This window comes from Camelus ferus, chromosome 2 (genome assembly GCF_009834535.1).
Source record: "Camelus ferus isolate YT-003-E chromosome 2, BCGSAC_Cfer_1.0, whole genome shotgun sequence".
In the NCBI taxonomy this organism is placed as follows: domain Eukaryota; kingdom Metazoa; phylum Chordata; class Mammalia; order Artiodactyla; family Camelidae; genus Camelus; species Camelus ferus.
The window spans coordinates 5680564-5698980 of record NC_045697.1 but is presented as its reverse complement, the minus strand read 5'-3'; the positions used below and the strand labels follow the sequence as shown (position 1 = coordinate 5698980).

At 47.2% G+C, this 18417-nt stretch overlaps 1 protein-coding gene across 3 annotated transcripts in view; it reads right to left on the bottom strand.

Moving 5' to 3' along the window:
- The window catches only part of STX18 (syntaxin 18), a 111515-nt gene that overhangs the window by 27530 nt on the left and 65568 nt on the right, over positions 1-18417 (bottom strand). For all 3 annotated transcript variants that reach the window (XM_032493879.1, XM_032493885.1, XM_032493883.1), the window contains 4 exons: positions 16282-16349; positions 5100-5215; positions 3271-3348; positions 3045-3111 (listed from right to left, as the gene is read on the bottom strand). In XM_032493879.1, the coding sequence (XP_032349770.1) occupies positions 3045-3111; positions 3271-3348; positions 5100-5215; positions 16282-16349 (329 nt within the window). The remainder of the gene's footprint in view (positions 1-3044; positions 3112-3270; positions 3349-5099; positions 5216-16281; positions 16350-18417) is intronic.

Here is an 18417-nt window from a genome sequence, read left to right as displayed (position 1 = left end):
GCGGACCGGGACAGGCAGCATGCTGCATAGCGGGCGGAGGGGGGCGTTAGCAGATCTGCAGGAGCGGGAGTGTCACACCTGACCAGGACAATGTGCAGAGAGCCTACACAGGAAGGAGCCACTACCACGGCCCATGGGAACTGGGGAAGTCCTTAAAGAGCAGGCCACATCTTCACCGGGGCTGGAAGGGTAAACAGGAATTTGCTTGCGACATGAATGCGGGAGAGGAACAGAGAATATAACTATATTCGTGAAGGGCATTCTAGGCAGGGAAATCAGCAAGGATTAAGGCTCAGGAACGTCAAAGAACAAGGCCTCTTCAGAACACAAAGTAGGCAGGTATGACCAGAGCATATACCCACGGGGGCCGACCGGGAAACAAAGTGTCACGGGCCTGGAATGCCATGCCATGAAGTCTGGCCTTTGTAAGGCAGAGATAAAACTATACATGTTTTAGACAGACGCCTTCTGGGGCAAGGTGAGGAAGGAACCAGAAGGGAGGCTAGACCACGTCGCAAAGGGTCACAGTTATTTCCCTCAAGGTTCTTTGCTCAAAGTAATTGGCACAAGGCAGCTGTCTGACAGGAGACTGGCTAAACTTCACTGCCTAAATGGGAACAATTCCCATCTGACTGATCTTAATTTGTAAAAACCTCTGCTGAGAACTGAGCACTGAGGAGGCAGCAGCAAAAGCCCCTTCTTACTTTACTCAAGGTGCCTGCTAGGTCTCCAGTGTTAGGGTCCGCCTGGGATAAGGAAGCAGAAGGTGGCATCTCTCCCTCGGGGGAACGTGAGACCCAGTGACCACATACCATCGTGACGGTGACTCATGTGGCAGCAGAGCCCTACCTTCTCCTCCAGGACTCGCTTTGAGCAAACATCCCGCCCGCACTCCCTCCTGAGTCTGGGCTGCTTTCTGTCTCTCTCATCACTTAACTGGATTATTTTCTTTCGACAGCCAACACAAAGGCCATTGTCTGAGAAATCTGCCCTGCTTAACCTGACGTTCAAATCTTAGTTCAGCTGTGTGACACTGGGCAAGTAACCCCAATTCCCTGAGCCTCAGTTTCCTCTATAAATTGGGATACTAATATTTATTAAGAATGGCTGTGAGGATTAAATGAAATAACATGATAAATGCTTAATGGCAGATAATAGTACAAGTTAACATATATTAACCGCTCACTGTAAGCGTTTTATCTCTATCAACTCATTGTGTCCTCATAACAACCCAATAAAGTAGGTATTATACATTTTTTCCATTTTACAAGTGAGGACACTAAGGCACAGAGAAGTTAAGTGATTGTCCAAGAGTCACAGCTTGCAAGTGGCAGGGCCAGGATTTGAACACAGGCCGTACGGCTGCAAGCTGGAGCCCTTAGGTCCTATGCTTTGCCATTTAATAGTGCCAGCCCCTCTCTGAACCTGCTCCTGGTCTCACTAATTATGACATATCCTGATTAAGTCAGCTTATTTTTCGTTTCTGTAGTAGCCCAGCCTGACTCCAAAGCTCCCTGAGAGCAGAGCCTCTCTGCTTCTCTCTGCCTACCCCATTAGTATCTTGTGTGATCAACAGTACCTATCTGCCAACAGGTAACATGCCTCACTTCACTCTCCTCCACATGTGCTTCCATTTGTTGGCATTTACAACTGCAACTCTGTCTCACAAGAGTGCAAGAAAAAGTTAACCCCAGAGGCCCAAGACTGAAACCCTGAGAGGCCTCCTTGCAAGCTGAGCCCCTGGGAGGCGGTGGGGGCTTGGACTTTGGGAGGGCTCCGGCCACCCTGACCGCTAAGAGTGGCACCCTGTGCGTGAACTGTGTGCAAACAACGTGGTTTTTGCTGGATGCCTGCTTTCCCTCTAGGGGTCTGGAATTTCGGTGCATGCCAGCTGGAAGGTGCCTATGTGAGCAGGATAAAATCCCCAGGTTGTGAGTCTCTCATGAGCTTTGCTGGTGGACGACATCTCACACGAGTTGCCAGTCACATCCTGTGCAACGCCCTGGAGAAGGCTCTGGACGCTTGCTCCTGGGCACCCCCATCCTTCATCCCAGTGCCTTTTCCCTTTGCTGTTTGCTTTGCACCCTCTCACTGGAATAAACCACAGCCATGAGTGGGACTATATGCGGAATCCTGTGAGTCCCCCAGTGAATCACCTCACCTGAGGCGGGGGACCCCGACACAGTAAGAATTGAGAAAATTTGTCCTAAAATAGTATGCAATGTTATCTTCTGAAAGAACACTCTAAAATCTCCAGAGCTAGTTCAGAAGTGGTCAAGAGCTGGAGCCTGGTCCCAGCACCCCCTCTTCATTGAGGAATCCCATCGCAGGCTGGCTGAGTGGCCATGAGGACACAGCCCCCTGTGCACTGGAAGCTAGCATGCAGCCCTATGGGAGACAGACAGGGGCCACAGGAAATGCTGCTTCTTGGCTGCATGGCCTTGGCCAAGTCATTTCCCTGCTGCAGCTTCAGTGTCCTCCCCTGTGAAAGGGGGTTATTAACAGTGCGGGCACTGAACAGGGGTAGGGCTGAAGTGGGGTGTGTACCCGGAGCGCCTGGCACTGGAAGAGAGGTGCACCGCCAGTGACACGAGGCCTTCCTGCGCTGCAGCTCTTCCCTCAGCAAGACGCCTTCAGAAGCCGCAAGGGGCGGCGTGAAGGCAGAGAGTCCAAGGTAAAGCGGCTAACCCTGTGCCAGCCTCGAGGGCTAGTAGCACAAGATGGGCAAGAGCATGCATTTTGGACCAACCTCTTGGGCTCAAGTCGAGCTCTGCCACCTCCTGGCTGCGGGGAGTCACCTAACTTCCCAAGCCTCAGCCTCCCCATCTGTAAAATGGGGGCATGACAGCCCCAGCCTTGTGAGGTAGTTGTGAGTGGGTGAAGAGTCAGGCACGGTGCCTGGCATGTGGGAAGTGCCCGCTGGGCGCTCATGACAGCATTTCACAAGGAATTTCAAGCACTGCACATCGTGATACACAGAGCTCTGTGACCCTGGGAGCTATGAACACTGCTATTATGAATTAAAGAACAAAGACAACACTTACAGCCTTTTCTTGTCCACCACTCGTTTCACTCGGATGGCTCTTTGTTCTGAGTAGAGTTTACACACTCCTGTTCAGGGGGAAACACCAGGAGAGAGACCATTTAAGACTGCTCCTCAGGCAAAGCTATCATTAAATATGAGACAGCAGAGTCTGCAGCTAGTAAAGCTAAATTCGCATCCCACTACAGTGAAATGCCACATTTGATCTTGAAGATAAAATGAAATACTTTTTAAGTAATCTTCGATGAAATCCAGAACAGCGCTCCTGTGCTCCTTCACTTGCTGGGAATGTATCTCCTTGTGGGCTGTAACAGAAAAGGACACTGTTCAGGTCTTTGCATTGAACTAGACTGAAGAACAATCCATCAGCGTTCTTACAACAGTTTTGTCATTAGAAGTATTCTTAAAAATACGGCTATAAAACAAGTCGTGTCACATCACATAACATTTTTTAAAGAGTAAGATTTATTAGACTTTGCAAGAGTAAAAGATTAAGCCTGCAGAAAAACTCCAGGCAAATAATTTATGGTTTATTACAGCACGAGGATCGTATTTAATGCGGCCCACTTCCTGAGTGCTGACCCGTCTGTACTAACAGCATCCAATGCTCAAGCTGACCTTCAAGGAACACGTTCAGATCAAACTCAAAGCACACACGCCCCCTCTGCCTGCCTGTCTGTACTATTTTTCAGCTTGGAATGCTCCACCCTCTCCCCTCAGCGACTCACATTCCCTTTAGACACTGAGTCAGACCTTCCTTCTCCAGGAAACCTGGCCTCTCCAAGCCACGAGGATGCCTTTCTTCTGTGAATTATCACGTCTTCCTAGAGTCTGTGCCAGTTATCTGGTAGGACAGCTCCCACTCACGAGAGACTGAGAACCTGTCACGTGCAGGCCCTCTGCTCGGACTTTACATAAACTACTGCTAATGATCCAAACGATCCAAAAGGCAGTTATGAGTATGCCTGATTCACACCGGAAGAAACTAACGTTCAGAACCAGTAAGTAGCCCAAGGTCACGTGGTCTGGTGCTCACTTCCTCGTTTTATTAACATTCATGCATGTTCTAGGTTATCTCAATGAATGTCCTGCAGGGTCGGGGGCAGGATTTACTTTTACCACAGGGCTTCCCGACCTGAGACGCATGTGAGGAGTTCATGAAATTACACAAAACTTTGTGTGTATGAGTGTTTCTTCGGCAAGAATGACTATAGTTTGCACCCAACTGTCTGGGTGGCCCATCAGGGCTCTAATGGAAGCTTCCCAACAAAAGTCTGCGTCAAGCACAGGAGCAGCTGGCCCGGGGACTCCATGCTGTGTTGATGGAGCCTCCACCTGCCCAAGCCAACTAAAACCGACTCCAGGAAGACACGCACCCTGGGAAGCCACCGCAGTGCCTCAGTGGGAAGTAAACACTGATGGAAGCACGATGGCGATAATAATCCCAATGCTGGCTGTGGTTCTAAGGATGCTATGAGGACTTAATTCTCCTAACAACCCGAAGACATGTATCATACAATTGTCTCCATTTTATAGATGAAGAAACTGGGACCCGGGCGATTAAGTGACTCGCCCGAGGCCAGAAGATGGTGGAGCTGGGGTGGGTACAGGTGCAGCCATGGCTCCTCCCTCTTGACCGTGAGGGTCTGAGACTGCAGTCTGCTTTACTGCTCTTGGTGGAGGGTCTAGGGCACCCCCTTCCACCCTCATATGCATGCCAACGCCAGCTGCCCAGCTCGATGCCACCCCAGATGCAGGCATGCACATGCTTCCACATACGATCTATGCTCTCTGACCCTGGCCCTTGGAAAATTTTTGGTTCTGTCTGGAGCCATCCCTTCCACCTCTCTTCCCATTTACTTAACTTGAATCATGGCTTTTTCATTACTTTTAACAGCTTAGGCAAAACATTAATCAGGAAAAGAAGAATTTTTAAGTTTTAAATATAACTCTAAATAAGGACACAGAAGAGAGCTTTAGCTGGCTGGGCCAGCGAGTCTGACATGAGCACGTGACTGGTGGCAGCAGGCTGCCGGCGTCTTTCCAAGCACTTCACCTTGTGCTCTGAGCTGCTGGATGGCTTCCGAGCAGGTCCTCATGAACGTCTGAGCATCCTGGTCTATCTGGTCTCGCTCTGTGTCTGTCATCCTCCCATATTCAGACACGACGTGGCTAACAGACAGAGAGAGGATACAATCAAAGGGCAGCAGCAAATGACCCTGTATGGCATCTGGGCGGGGCGCCAGGGAAGAACGAGGCTCCCAGAGGAGTGACGTTTAAGCTGAGATGTGAGGGATGAGGGGCACCCGGCCAGGCTAAGAGGTGAGAGAATACTCCGGATAGTGGAACCAACACGTAAAAAAAGCTTCCTGCAGACCAGACGGGACCAGGCCAGGCCAGCGGAGGGTGAGGGGGGCCGAGAGCAGCGTCAGGGCCGGCGCACACGGGCCTGGAGGACAATGGGGCAGCTACCGAAGGCTGTCACACAGCACAGGGACACAATCAGATTCCCACACAAGCACCCCGGGAGCTGCATGGAAGGTGAGGTGGGGACACTGGAGGCTCTGGAGACATATGTGCAGAGCTGTCTCGGGGGCCATTTTCCCCATGTTGACAGTCTTCAAAACTGAGTAAAAGAGCTTTTAGAAACTTTTCATTTCCCCTGATAGTAAGCTAAACAAACTCTAAAGTCACCGAACGAGTAAGGGTGCTCACTTTCAGTAACGCTGCACCCTGATGCTCAAAACACTGCAGTTACATCACTTTGCTTGTTTTTGTAACACGTGGGCAGGCGTGGCAGCATTACTATGAACGGTGACTACACTCTGGACACTACAGCTGAGACACAGCATCACAAAATACCAAGTTCGAAGGGACCTTAGATAATCATTCCATTTCGCCCCACCAGCCCCGGGAGCCGCCCGTCCTCATTCTGAGAATAAAATATCAAGTCCTATATTCCCAACCGCCAGCTGTGACCACACTTCCTGCCACGCACCCTCTTCACTTCACTTTGTCCCCCCTCCCCTGCTGTCCCGCGTCAGCCAGACGCACGCGGGACCCGCTCCCGGCCTGACCCCTCTCGGTGCTGTGCCAGCTCCCGCCCTCAGTGATGCTTCGTGCCTGCGCCAGGGATCATGTTGTCCTCTCTCAGCTCAAAGCCACCCCCAACACTCTGCTTTGTGATGGGAGGGCTGGGGCTCTCAAATCACACTGCTCCACCCCGACTATCTCTTCCTCACCTGGCTACACTTTTCCTCTAAAATAATAACATCCATCTCCTCCCAGGAGAACACAAGCTTCATGAAAGCAGGGACTTTGTCTCATTCATTTCTGTTTCCCCAATATCTAAACTGCTGTCCGACGCACAGTAGGTATGCTAACAACTGGCTGAGCATGTAGAGTGCACCAGACACTGTTCTCAGTGCCTTACGTGTATCTCATTTACTTATTAATCCCCACGATTCATTCATTCAGTCACTAGTATACTAACTCCAGTATGCCAGGCACTGTGGCAGGGGCTGGGGGTTTAAAGTTAAGTGGGTTCTGCACCACAGAGGAGACTGGCACAGACACAAGAAGCACAAGGAACTGTGGTGGATGGTGCTGGTCTGGAAGCAGACAGTGGAACCCAAGCAGGGAGTGGTCAGTTCACGCAGGGGAGCTGCTGGTCAGGCAGAGAGGAACACTCTCCACACGGGAGACAGTGGGAGAAGACTTGCTCCAAATCCTCAACCTGCAGGGCATGGATGGAATGACCATATAATGTCTGACTGATGACAGGCCACATATGAGAGTGAAAGGGAAAACAGACGTAAACCAGGTGGTCCCTGCAGACAAGCATCCTAGCTGTGGACCTCTGGAATCTCGATTTATCTCAAGGGGCAGCATATCACATGCATACAGTCAGCGTTTCCGCACTGAATGTGTCTAGCTTATGTCTACACTATTTTTCAAAGGAATGCAGGTGGTATTATAAGTACACATTTATTTAGAATTGCTACTGAATCTGCAATAGCTGTTTCTCCAGTATCAATAGGTTCCCCCAAATACAACAATCATACAAAATACAAATACGCCACTATCAGTCAGCAAGGAGTCCCTGCAGTGCAGAAGTTGGGGACTGCTGGCTGGTGTAGTCACTGGAGGATTTTAAACAGGAGAATCTGCATTTTGCATGGGGTCCTCTGTGGTAGCTGGCCTGGAGGTGGATGAAATCAGACCCTAGTTAGGAGGGCACTGAGCATCCAGGCACCGATGAAGAGGTAAGGCCATGTTGGTGGGGAGAGGAGGCAGAGCAGATCTGAGCGAGAGCTCATGGGTCACAGGGGCTGCCTGGGTCGGGAGGTAAGTGCAGGGAAGCCTAGGACACAGAGCACAGAAGAGGGCCCGATGTGGAAGGAAAGATGGTAAGGTGTGGGGTTGAAGATGGCATGCAACGTTTAGGATACAACAGATGAGGAGACAGCAGCCTGAAGAAGGGGTCAAACTCGGACTCTTCTGTGACATTTGAAGAACAGCACAGCTATGTAATGGGCATTGAAACACATGCATCAAAAGTAATGAATGCTTGCCAATGACACAGCCCCAAATTAAGTCTCACGATAATACAATTATTACTGTTTTGAAAAGGTTAACCATCTGGCAAATAATTCCAAAATGTATATTCTCATAGGACATGCATACATAACTTTCTCAAACTTTAATTTTATTCCCTTTATGATGTACAGAGGAATAATTTTATTACAGAACTCAATTTATCTAAATTTTAGATTCAATTAAAGGAGACTATTTAGGTATAGGCTTGGATTAGTCAATTTACTTCAGGGAGAAAGGAGGAAAAAAACCAGAGGAGTAAGTCTATTCAATGATTCAGAAATGGAAAGGAATCGGCTTTTAAAAATTATTTGGTTGATTAGTATGTTAAGAAAGGGCAAGTTCAAAATTATAAAATAGCACTGACATTCTGTTTATTAATTTAATATGCAACTAGATACTTCCTGAGAATAGAGAAGAATAATGTAAATTATTTTAGACTCCATTCCAAAAGTTACTGCAAAGGCATGGATAAAAGTTGAAGACTACAATCTCATTTTTGCTATAAACATTAAATACGAGCAAGTATATGCCTTGCCCAAGGTACATGTCTGTTAATGTCTGGGCTAAACACACGAACAAAATACAGACCCTGCTCTCAACAGACTGTATGACAACAGGTAACATCCACAGGTTTATGTACATACACATGGACACAGGTAACGGTTATAGAACACTCTCCATGCACGGACACCAACACTAATTCACTGTTTCAAGTACCTCACACATATTTACCCAGTTAATTATCAAAATTTTATGAGGTGGGTACTGTTATAATTTCCATTTTATGCTCTGAGACACAGAGAGATTAAATCACTTGCCAAGGTCACACAGCTAATAATCAGCAGAGCGGGGATTTGAACCAAGGCTCCTGGCTGCATGCTCTGAACCACCTAAGGCAGCTCCTGTGTCATGAAAGGCAGGAGAGCTCAGAAGAGGGGGTGCTTATTCCCCACTAGCTAATCGGAAGGAAGGTGATCTACGAACTAAATCTTGAAAGGCGGGACGTGGCCATTGGGAGACGAGAGCAGAAACATAAGTGACAGGATGGAACCAGGGGAGAGGGAGCCTGTCTGGAAAAGCACCGGAGGTTCAGTCTGGCTGAGCACAGGTCAGGCAGAAGTGATGGGTTCTTGGTGGGCCTCTGTGCTCGTTGAAGGTCTTTTATTCTGTAGCCAATGGAAGGGCAGAACGTGATGGAGATAAACGTGGCAACACCACGTTAGCTGGAACAGAGGGGGAAGATCAGGCGACAGGTTGTCAAAAACAGGCAGAGAATCCTGCCTTCCTCATCACTGTACCCTTAGCACCATGCAACATAACATGTAGGTGCTAGTGATTTTCTGTTGAACTAAAATTTGAGATAGGAGCAATGGCAGAATGCGGGTGGTGGCAGGAGACTGAAAAGAGGCAATGGGTCTGAGATGTAAGAATCGTCAGGAACAGAATAGATACTGGAGGCAAAGCACCATCAGACCCTGGGATCTGGGTCCTGGGTGAGCAAGAGATAATAACAGAAACAAAGACACAAGGAAGAGGAGAAAGAACTGGAAATATGAAGGAAAGGAACTGCTACTAACACTTGTCCTCACAATGCAATTTAAAAGGGCAGAAGTAACGTTCTTGAGACTAAGTGTTCCACGACTGACACTTTATTTTAAGAAAAGAAACCAGGGCAAATGGTCTTCTAACCATTTTGTGATAAAATCTAGAGAAGCTAAAGGAGATTTTTAAGTAATAAGATTGCTTTCTGAAGCTCCCTACTCTACGAAGGGAAAAGTCACTGTGACATACAGCAGTACAGTTACCAGCTCACTGTCCAGCTGAGTTTAGGATCAAGTGGGAATCAAACAGACAGAGATCAAAATACTGGCTTTACACAATGACGAATGACAAGTGGCTCCCTAAGGGGGTGGCAACTACACTGCACCTCCCTGCTGCATCTGCTTTCCCGCAGTCCTAGATGGCTATTTCATGTCTTCTCCCTCCTCACGCCTCCAAGCTCTCCTTCCCCATCTGCAGCATCAGCTGTAACTGTGTTTTCTGAGAACGCCTCCAAGCTCTTCCCACCCCACCTCCCCACCTCACTTTCAAGGGGCCCACAGCCAATACTTTCTCTCCAGCGACAGAGGATAAAGTGCCCACCTCCCAGCCACGCCCCCTCCACCCGGGCACTGGGTTGGTCCCAGCAATTCTTTCTCTCTCCTGCACCATCCACCCCAAAAGAATGAATACGTGAACACAGTGCCCAGATGTGTTTGGCACGCAGTGAACACTACACGTATTAGTTCCTTATAAAATCAACTTTTCCCGTCTACGGAATCTTTCCTAGCCTCATACAATCTTGCTGTTATTTCTCCCAACTTAGAAAACAAAAAAACAAAACCCTTCAAATCTGTATCTCCTACTAGCTACTGTCCAATTTCTCCCCACTTTTCAGCAAAACTTCTCCAAGAAGCTTACACCCCAGGTCTCCGCCTCCCTGACCATTCTCCCTTGACCCAATCCAAGCAGGCTTTTACCCTCATCGCTCCACTGTTACCCCCACTCCCCAAGGTCACCAAGGACCCCCACAGGGCTCAGCCCTCCCCTCAGGTCCCTCCCTCCTCTGTCATCCCCAACAACACTCTCCGGTACCCCCTCCTGCCCCCGTGGCTGCTTGTTTTCATGCTTCTTGTTGACACCTCTTACCCTCCCACCATATAACCACGGAGAGTTCATGGCTCAGTCCCTGAACTGCTTCACCATCTACACTGCTCCCTTGGTGAGTCCATCTAGGCTCATGGCACCCCCCCTTTTTTTTTTTTTGGCAGTGCATATACCAGTTTTACACTGACAAGTTCCAGATTTATACCTTCAGCCTGGACCTCTCCTTGAACTTCAGACACATATATCTAACTGCTGGCTCACTGTCTCCATTCAGATGTTTAATCCGCGTTGCAAATATGCCCCACGCCAAGCTCCTGACAGCTCCCCTCACCTGGGCTCCTGCCGCAGCCTCCCCACCTGTGCTGATGGCAACTTCCTTCCAGCCACTCAGGCCCCAGACCTGGAGTCATCCTGACACCCCTTTCCCTCCCAGCTCACATCTAATCCATCAACAAATCTTGTTGGCTCTACCTTCAAAATAGTTTCAGACTCTGAGCTCTTGTTGTCATCCTCTGCTGACCTCTCTGGTCCGGGCCCTTGATAACCCCCAACCCCAGGACTATAACCGTGGCCCCAGCTTGCACGCTGCTTCTGCCTTGGCCCTCCTCAGTTTATTCCAGCACAACAGCCTCACTGACCCCGCTACAAAGTTAGTACAGATCCCTGCACAGACCTGCCAGTGCTTCCCACCTAGGGGTCAAAGCCGAGGCCCTTACAAGAGCTCCAATACCCTTTAGATGACCTATAAGATCTCACTCCTGCCCCCTCTCTGAGCTTGTCTTCCACTACCCTCACCCGCTCCCTCCTGCTCCAGCCACACTAGCCTCCTTGCTGTTCCCTGAACATTCTAGACATACTCCTCCATCAGGACTTTTACACTTGCTGGCTGTCTTCTTCTGGAATGTTCTTTCCCTGATTATCTATACACACTGAGCACTTCTTTTAGGTGTTTGCTCAATGTCCCCCTCTTAGTGAGGCTTCTCTAAGCTATCTTCATAAACCTGCATCCTCCCTGACATTGTCTATTTCCCCTTCTCCCCTCCCCCAAAAGCATTTATCCTGCTCTAACAGTCTATATATTTCACTCATTTATTTTGTTTCTTGTCTATCTTCCCCCTAAAAATATAAGTTCCACGAAGGTGGGGACGTTTGTTTGATCCCTAGTGTATCCCCATCATCACGAGCAACACCAAACTTAGTAGACTGATAAACCACTACATCAATAATCAAATACTGTGAAAGACCTCACTTAATGCATGAGGATGACCTGAACAGGCTCGATACACAGCTCCAACTGTGCTCCTTAACAGGTCCCTTCCCTCCTCCGCCCCCAAGACCTGCAGGCGCCCCCCTTCCAGAAGCTTCCCCAGAAAAGGTAAGGTGCAGATGGGCAGGGAATGCACCCATCCCGACGACAGAGCCTCCTCAGGAGAAGAGGCCTCTTCTCAGCGCCAACCATGAGGCCAGTCTCCTTCCTCCCCTGGTGTGGCACCTCCCCCAGCCCAGCCCCAGCACCCGCATTTTCTGGGGGAGAACTAGAAGGAGAGAAGGACGCCCACGGGTTCCTGGGGAGGGATGGTCCTCCCCTCGTGAAACCTGAAGAGACAGAAAGAGCAGGAGCCCCTATCCCCACTCTCCCCCGTGCCTTGGTTTCTTAACTACTTTGGTTTAACATGGTAACCCTAACAGAACGTACTCCGCCTGAGGTAGAAGACCCAAAGGAGAGGAGGAGGGGCCGGGCAAGCAGGCTTGATCCCTCCTCCCAACCCCCAGGCAGTGGAGGCGGGAGGAGTGTGAGAGGGCACAGAGTGGCCAGAGCCTTGTGCTGCCCCTAACAGAACCGTCTCACGGGAAATGGAGGCTAAAGGGGTCAGGGACACACCAGTAAGAAAGGTACGTGCTTTCAAGTGAATATGCGCCCCGTGGAGGGTGCAGGCCCATGAAAGACTAATTCCAAGAACATTAGATTAATGTCCTCCTACTCTATTTTGACTTAATGGAAACTCAGCTCAGTAAAATTGAAAAGGTCTAAAGGTTAATTTCATAAAACTGATTACTCAATTAAAAGGTGAGGTTCCTTTAGGATCCACTATATATTAACCTTTAAATTGGACATTGACAGTATGATTATTCTATTAGTAACAACAACAGAAAGGAAGAAAGTTTTGCCCCTAAGTGGTATTGTTTTGTTGCCAGGATACTGAGGAAAAGGTACATCCACCAGAAGTGGAGAAATTATTTTTAATTAAAATCATTCAAGAGATCCAGCCAGAGGCTACCTAGGTTGCACGCTGTTCTGCTCTAGTAAAATGCCATTATTAAAAAAAATTAAATGGGTCAATAAAGTCTGAGCTCGACGTTATGGAAAAAATTACAGCTTCCTAATTATGTCAAACTCACACAGACTTATGGGTCCAAAGGCATCATTTCTCTCAATTCCGCGATCATGCTCCCTCCAGACGTTCCCAAGAACAGGCCAAGGAAAGCACGTTCATCGGGAGGCAGAGCAGTAAAAAAAAAAAAAAAAGAAAGAAAGGCTTTAAACAGTCTCCCTTGGGGAGGGAGAACTTGATGGGAGAAGATAAGAGTGACCTTTCCCCACCAGGAGAGAGTGTAGGCCCAGAGGGGAATGTTTATTCCCTAGTTTCAAGTTTCCCATGTGACACCTAACCTCCTTCAGCCTCCTGCGCCCTGCCCCTCCCCTGGGGAGCAGGGACTTCTCTGGTCGGCAGCCTGGCAGGAGGAACGGGCATCGGCATGAACACACGTCGAGCCAGGCTCCTTTCTCTCTGTCCTCTCCTCTGGGATCTGCTTACTGACACTGACAGCAGAACTTCCGCTCTGTTCCTCTCTCTCTCATGTGCCATAAGGGGCCTGCCCCTGCTCTCTGTGCTCCGGGGCAGTGACCGCTCAGTGGCAGTAACGGCTGAGTGCATCTGTCTAACTCAGGAGCCTTCAGCGTGGCCACCCACCCGCAGACCTAACCTCTGCCTGCCACCCTGGATTCATCTGTGATAAAAGTGAGAACACATCTGTCCCTGTCGGGCTGAGCTGACTCTGGCATCCTTCCTCTTTCTCTCCCTCCCTCCCACTTCTGGCAGGAAACAGAGGTGCTTTCTTTATCAAGTGACCAACTGCTGCAACTGCATCACAGGTCAAATGGGTTCCAAGTCAGTCACCATCCACCAAGGAACTTGCCTGTGCCAGGAACTCTCACACACATCTCATCTAATCCTCAGAAGAACACTATCTACATTTTATTTAAAAACAAACGAACAAAAAAACCAAGCACAAAGATGTGAAGTGAGCTGTACACACTGACATGATTAACACTTGGCAGAACTGAGACTAGAACTCAGGTGTGACTGACCCCAAAGCCCTGCTCTTTCAAAGGAACCAAAACAGGGGTAGGAGTAAAACTCAGAGCACACTGGTTGGCAATGAACTGCAACTGGGAAAATGAGTGCAAGGCTGAGTTTCTGTAATGGGGTGATGGACTGGTCAAGACTAAGAAAGCCTCAGCAGCTCGAGTTCTGCTGACGCCCCAGCCACATCGCCAGGAAGTGGCAGGGGGGGCCAGGCCCCGGGGGCCCTGGTCCTTGGTCCCAGCATGTGCCGCCAGGGCAGCTGGGAGAAGGGGAGGCACAGGCCAGCTGCCCGCTGTCCTGAGAGCAACAGGAGAGCAAACGGCTCAGAGCAGCCCACACCGTGGCAGTCTGGGGACGCTGAAACAACGTGGGAGCTGAGCTGTGCTGTTCCTGGAGAAATGCCTTAATATTGGCATTAGAGTCAAAAGGTTAAAACCACTGCAAAGTGACAGCACAGCACCTGTTTTATATAATAATCTTCTTATAAATCCATTGCTTTTTTCCTGTCTGCACTGCATGTCAATCATGCTGTCCTGTTTGAGTCTCCTAACAAGCTGGCAAGTGATCGTCAGCCCCAGTGTTTACAGCAGGGCTTCTCACACTGTTTCTGGAAAGGGCCAGATAGAAAACATATGTGACCTGAGGGCCATGGAGCCCGTCACGGCCACTCCACCCTGCTATGGTGGCATAAAAGCAGCCACCGATGACATACAAATGAGTGGGCGTGGCGGTGTTCCAATCAACTTTATTTATAATAGACACCAAAATCTGAACTTTGTATAATTTTCTTACGTGGTAAAATATTATTATTATTATTATTATTATTATTATTATTATTATTATTATTATTATTATTATTATTATTATTATTTTTCCCCAGCAGTTAAAAAATGTAAAAACTATTCTCAGCTCATAGGCTGTATAAAAACAGGCTGGGCTTGACCTGCTGGCTGTGACAGTTTGCTGATCCCTGGTTTAGAGGCAAACATAGCGTTTTACAGATTAAATGACTTTCTTAGGTTCTCATGGCTAATAAGGGAACAGGGTGGCTTGAACTAAACCAACAGTTAAAGCATTCTCCCAGCTGGATACCTTCTCAAGGCAAAGGGAGGTTAGTAATGGATTCCCATGAAAGATCTCCACACCCACTTATTTAACCTCAGTTGTCATGTACTAGAGAAAGGAGCTGAACAGTATAATTTGGTGTGTCCTTAGGACTGATTATTTCAGAACTGCACAAACAGATTTGTAAAAAGAATGTTATTACAAAAAAATTCACTCTGGACAATTTTTGGCCTCCAGGTCTTCATTCTGACTAGATTAATGACTTCATATTGATTTTTGCATGTGTGTTGCTGTATTTAAAACATGATAATCTGCTGTTATATTGATAATCTTTCATTAAAGATGTGAAATCACTTTTCAGACAAGTTATAGACATAAAGAGATGTTTTCAGTATATTCCTATAAATGCTAAAATCTTAAAGACTGTACTAAATAAGATTTGGAATTTCTCACAAGGAAAACAAAACAAAGCAAAACAAAACAAGGAGCTGAAAACTGACAGACTCGTATCAGTTTTATTAAGTTTTCCAAAATGAGTGGAGCTTCCATTTTTATGAGCTATAAAATTGATATCTGATATACATACACACCTTCAGAAATAAAATTTACACTGCCATCTAGTGTTGATCAACTATTTTAACTGAGAACTTTAAGGTCTTGGTACTAAGCATTAGAATAATACTTCTAGTATGGAAATGAAATACACTTAAAAGTATAAAGTAGACAAAGTGGTAGAGATTACTTAAAATTCACCTGGAATATAATTATTTTTTCTGTTAGAGAACTTCTATGAAATATTTTCATTTTTGCATATATTGACAAAATTGTTTTAAAACCTGAGGATTTCTTTTATATTCTCTACGATAAGAAGGTTTCTGAAGGGCTAAAATGCTTGTTTAATAAGACGAAATCCTAAAAAGATGCTTCTGAAGATGTTACCGCATACGTCCAACCCAACTTTTCCATTCATTTACACACTACGCTGAAGCCTGGCCCCACGGCAGAAGCACCGCACTAGAGACAGGTGCAGATGCCGGTCAGGGGAGAGCAGAAGGCAACATACCTGCACTGCAACGTCCCTGTGCCTTTTGAGAACTGGCGTCTATTTCAGAAGCCATTTTGAAAGGCTTGATCAAAACGCTTTTTCTCTTTTTAAAAACTGACCTAATAAAAACTTACACTACAGCAAGAGCTCTTGTCTCTCCAAAATGGCATCTTTACGTGACTTGTATTACCTCTTCATCTGCTCAGTGAGAATTTACTCGGTGAGAAACTGCCCCGTTCCTCTCTGCATGCTTCACAGCACACCTGGCGCACACCGAGACACTGCCTCAGGGGGGCATCAGAATGGGGGTGCTGCTGTGGGGACGTGGGGATGTTGAGGACGTGGGTGCAGCTGGCGGAGCTCCTTTTTGCTCTGCAGATATTTTTTCACTGCAAAACTGATCCTCTCCATTACAACCCTGAGTTATTAAGTAAAAAGTGAGGACAAAAAGCTCAAAAGAAATACAGGTACGGAAAAGAACAGTCACCAAAATCATGATACAAAAATATACTTACCTATAAGCATTAATATAATCTTTCCTGTGTTCCAGAAGAAAATCTCTCAGTTTGCCAATGTGCGAAATCTACAATGAAAAGAAAGCGAACGGTTTATGTAAATAGCTATTTTACGCTCACATGTAACACATTTTAAACTAATAGAGAATGGAATGCATGGTAGAAAGATTCTGAAGCTACAAACTGGACAACTCTGGTTTTAGACTCTGGCACAATCACGAGCTTGCTGGGCTTTGTCTCTTACTGATGGTTCCCTCCTCCTGTGTAACGGCTGTGATCTGTGACCGGTGACGAGGAGCTCTCTAAGGAACTCTGAGATTCAATGGGACAGTGCAAGTCTAGAAACCACCCAGCATGTGCTCAATAAAGGCCGATCCTTTTCCTTATGTGTCTTGTGCCTAAAACTTTATAGACATGTCTTCTTCCAAGTGTTCTAGGGGGTGGGTTCTAAGGTAGCTATCAAGTTTATCAACAGGGCCCATGTAGAGGAGCAGAATTAAATGAAAGATTCAAGAGCAACAATTTATCGCTGCACAGCAAATCTCCATCTCCCTACTTCCATGGGTGAACAAAACAGACACAGCAGTACAGAGGGACTAAGAAACAAATCAAATAAAAAGAAGTAGGAAGAAAACTAGGACAACAGGGACCAAAGTGTTTCCAGAAGGAGACAGTGATTGGCTAAGCTGGTGGCCTGCCCTGTCCTTTGACCATGGCTCACGCTAATTTCTCTCTAAAGCCCTTTGTACTTACTCCAAAGAGATGGAGCCCCAGGCTTGAAGGATCTGCTGAACTTCCATCTTTCTCATGATAGTTCTTCTGTCAAGGCCAACTCAGGCTAATTTTCACTTTGCTCTGAACTTAAAAGAACTTCTGCGTCCCACCCACGTCCCCTGGCTTCACTGTGACACGCACACCTCTCTCTGTGGGGCTATGACCCACACGAGGAGGGCCGCACAGCCTCCTCGCAGCCCAAGCACACCACGCAGCTCAGAGGTGTTAATACGAGTAAATGTCTAAGTACAAAGACAGTGTTCACACCAAAGAGATGTTCAGCATGTGTCTGGAGATAGGTCAGTAGGGGTTCAGTTAAATTTCCCAGAGTCTAGACTAATAACAAATACGGTTCAGAAAAGTACCCTCAGGCGTCTTAAGAGCATGAATCAAAGACAAAATTAAGTATGGCCACAATATTAATTTATGCACCAGACTAAAACAATGATTGAGAGTCTGCCAGACAGCCCTGGCTCTGCGGGTCCTTCCACATACACGACCCAGTTCTTTCCTGTGCCCCTGCTGTGGGCACTGACGCCACTGCGCCCATCACCCAGCTTGGGAAGGTGAACCTCACCGAAGCCGAGTGAATGGTGCGGTTACAAGTTAGTGCCTGGTGGGGCTCAGGGTCAAGCTCGGCGTGTCTTCCACTGCGCCACAGTGGCCCTCCTCATGCTCTCATTCTTATTTTCCACTTATGCTGTATTTTAAAATCTGACTTTTAAGGTTGTTGAGGAAAAAATTTAAGAGATGTGCAAACAAGGTGTTTACTGTATCACATACAAGATTTAATCAAATTACTCTCAGTTTAATACATTTCCCTGGCTTCTATCCCCTTCCCAACACCTGCCTGCAGGGGCTGCTGGGGCACAATGCACTGGGCAGGGGGAGTCTGGTTCTAAAACACACTGCAGCCAATTTGTTAAAATGAAGTGAAGTTTGGTCAGGGTTAAATGAAATTTGGGGGGGGGGGCGTAATTAGGCTTGGTTTTTTTTTGTTTATTTTTAAAAATTTTTAATGGAAGCACGGGGGATTGAACCCAGGACCTTGTGCATGCTAAGCATGTGCTCTACCACTTCAGCTATACCCTCCTCACTAAATGAAATTCTTGATAAATTAAGGTGTTAAGTAATTACTGACTTAATATCATCAGTTTAATAACTCAATACTTAATACAAGTATAATGTATAAAATATTTCAAATGCCAAGACTAAAAAGAAATAAATGAGCATTAATATTTCTGTAGGTATTTGACAGCTGTGAAATTATACTAGGTTCCCAAAATAAATACACACAAAAAAATCACAACAAATTAATAATAAAGAAAAAAAGTCACTATATCTTTATCTAAACAGACACAC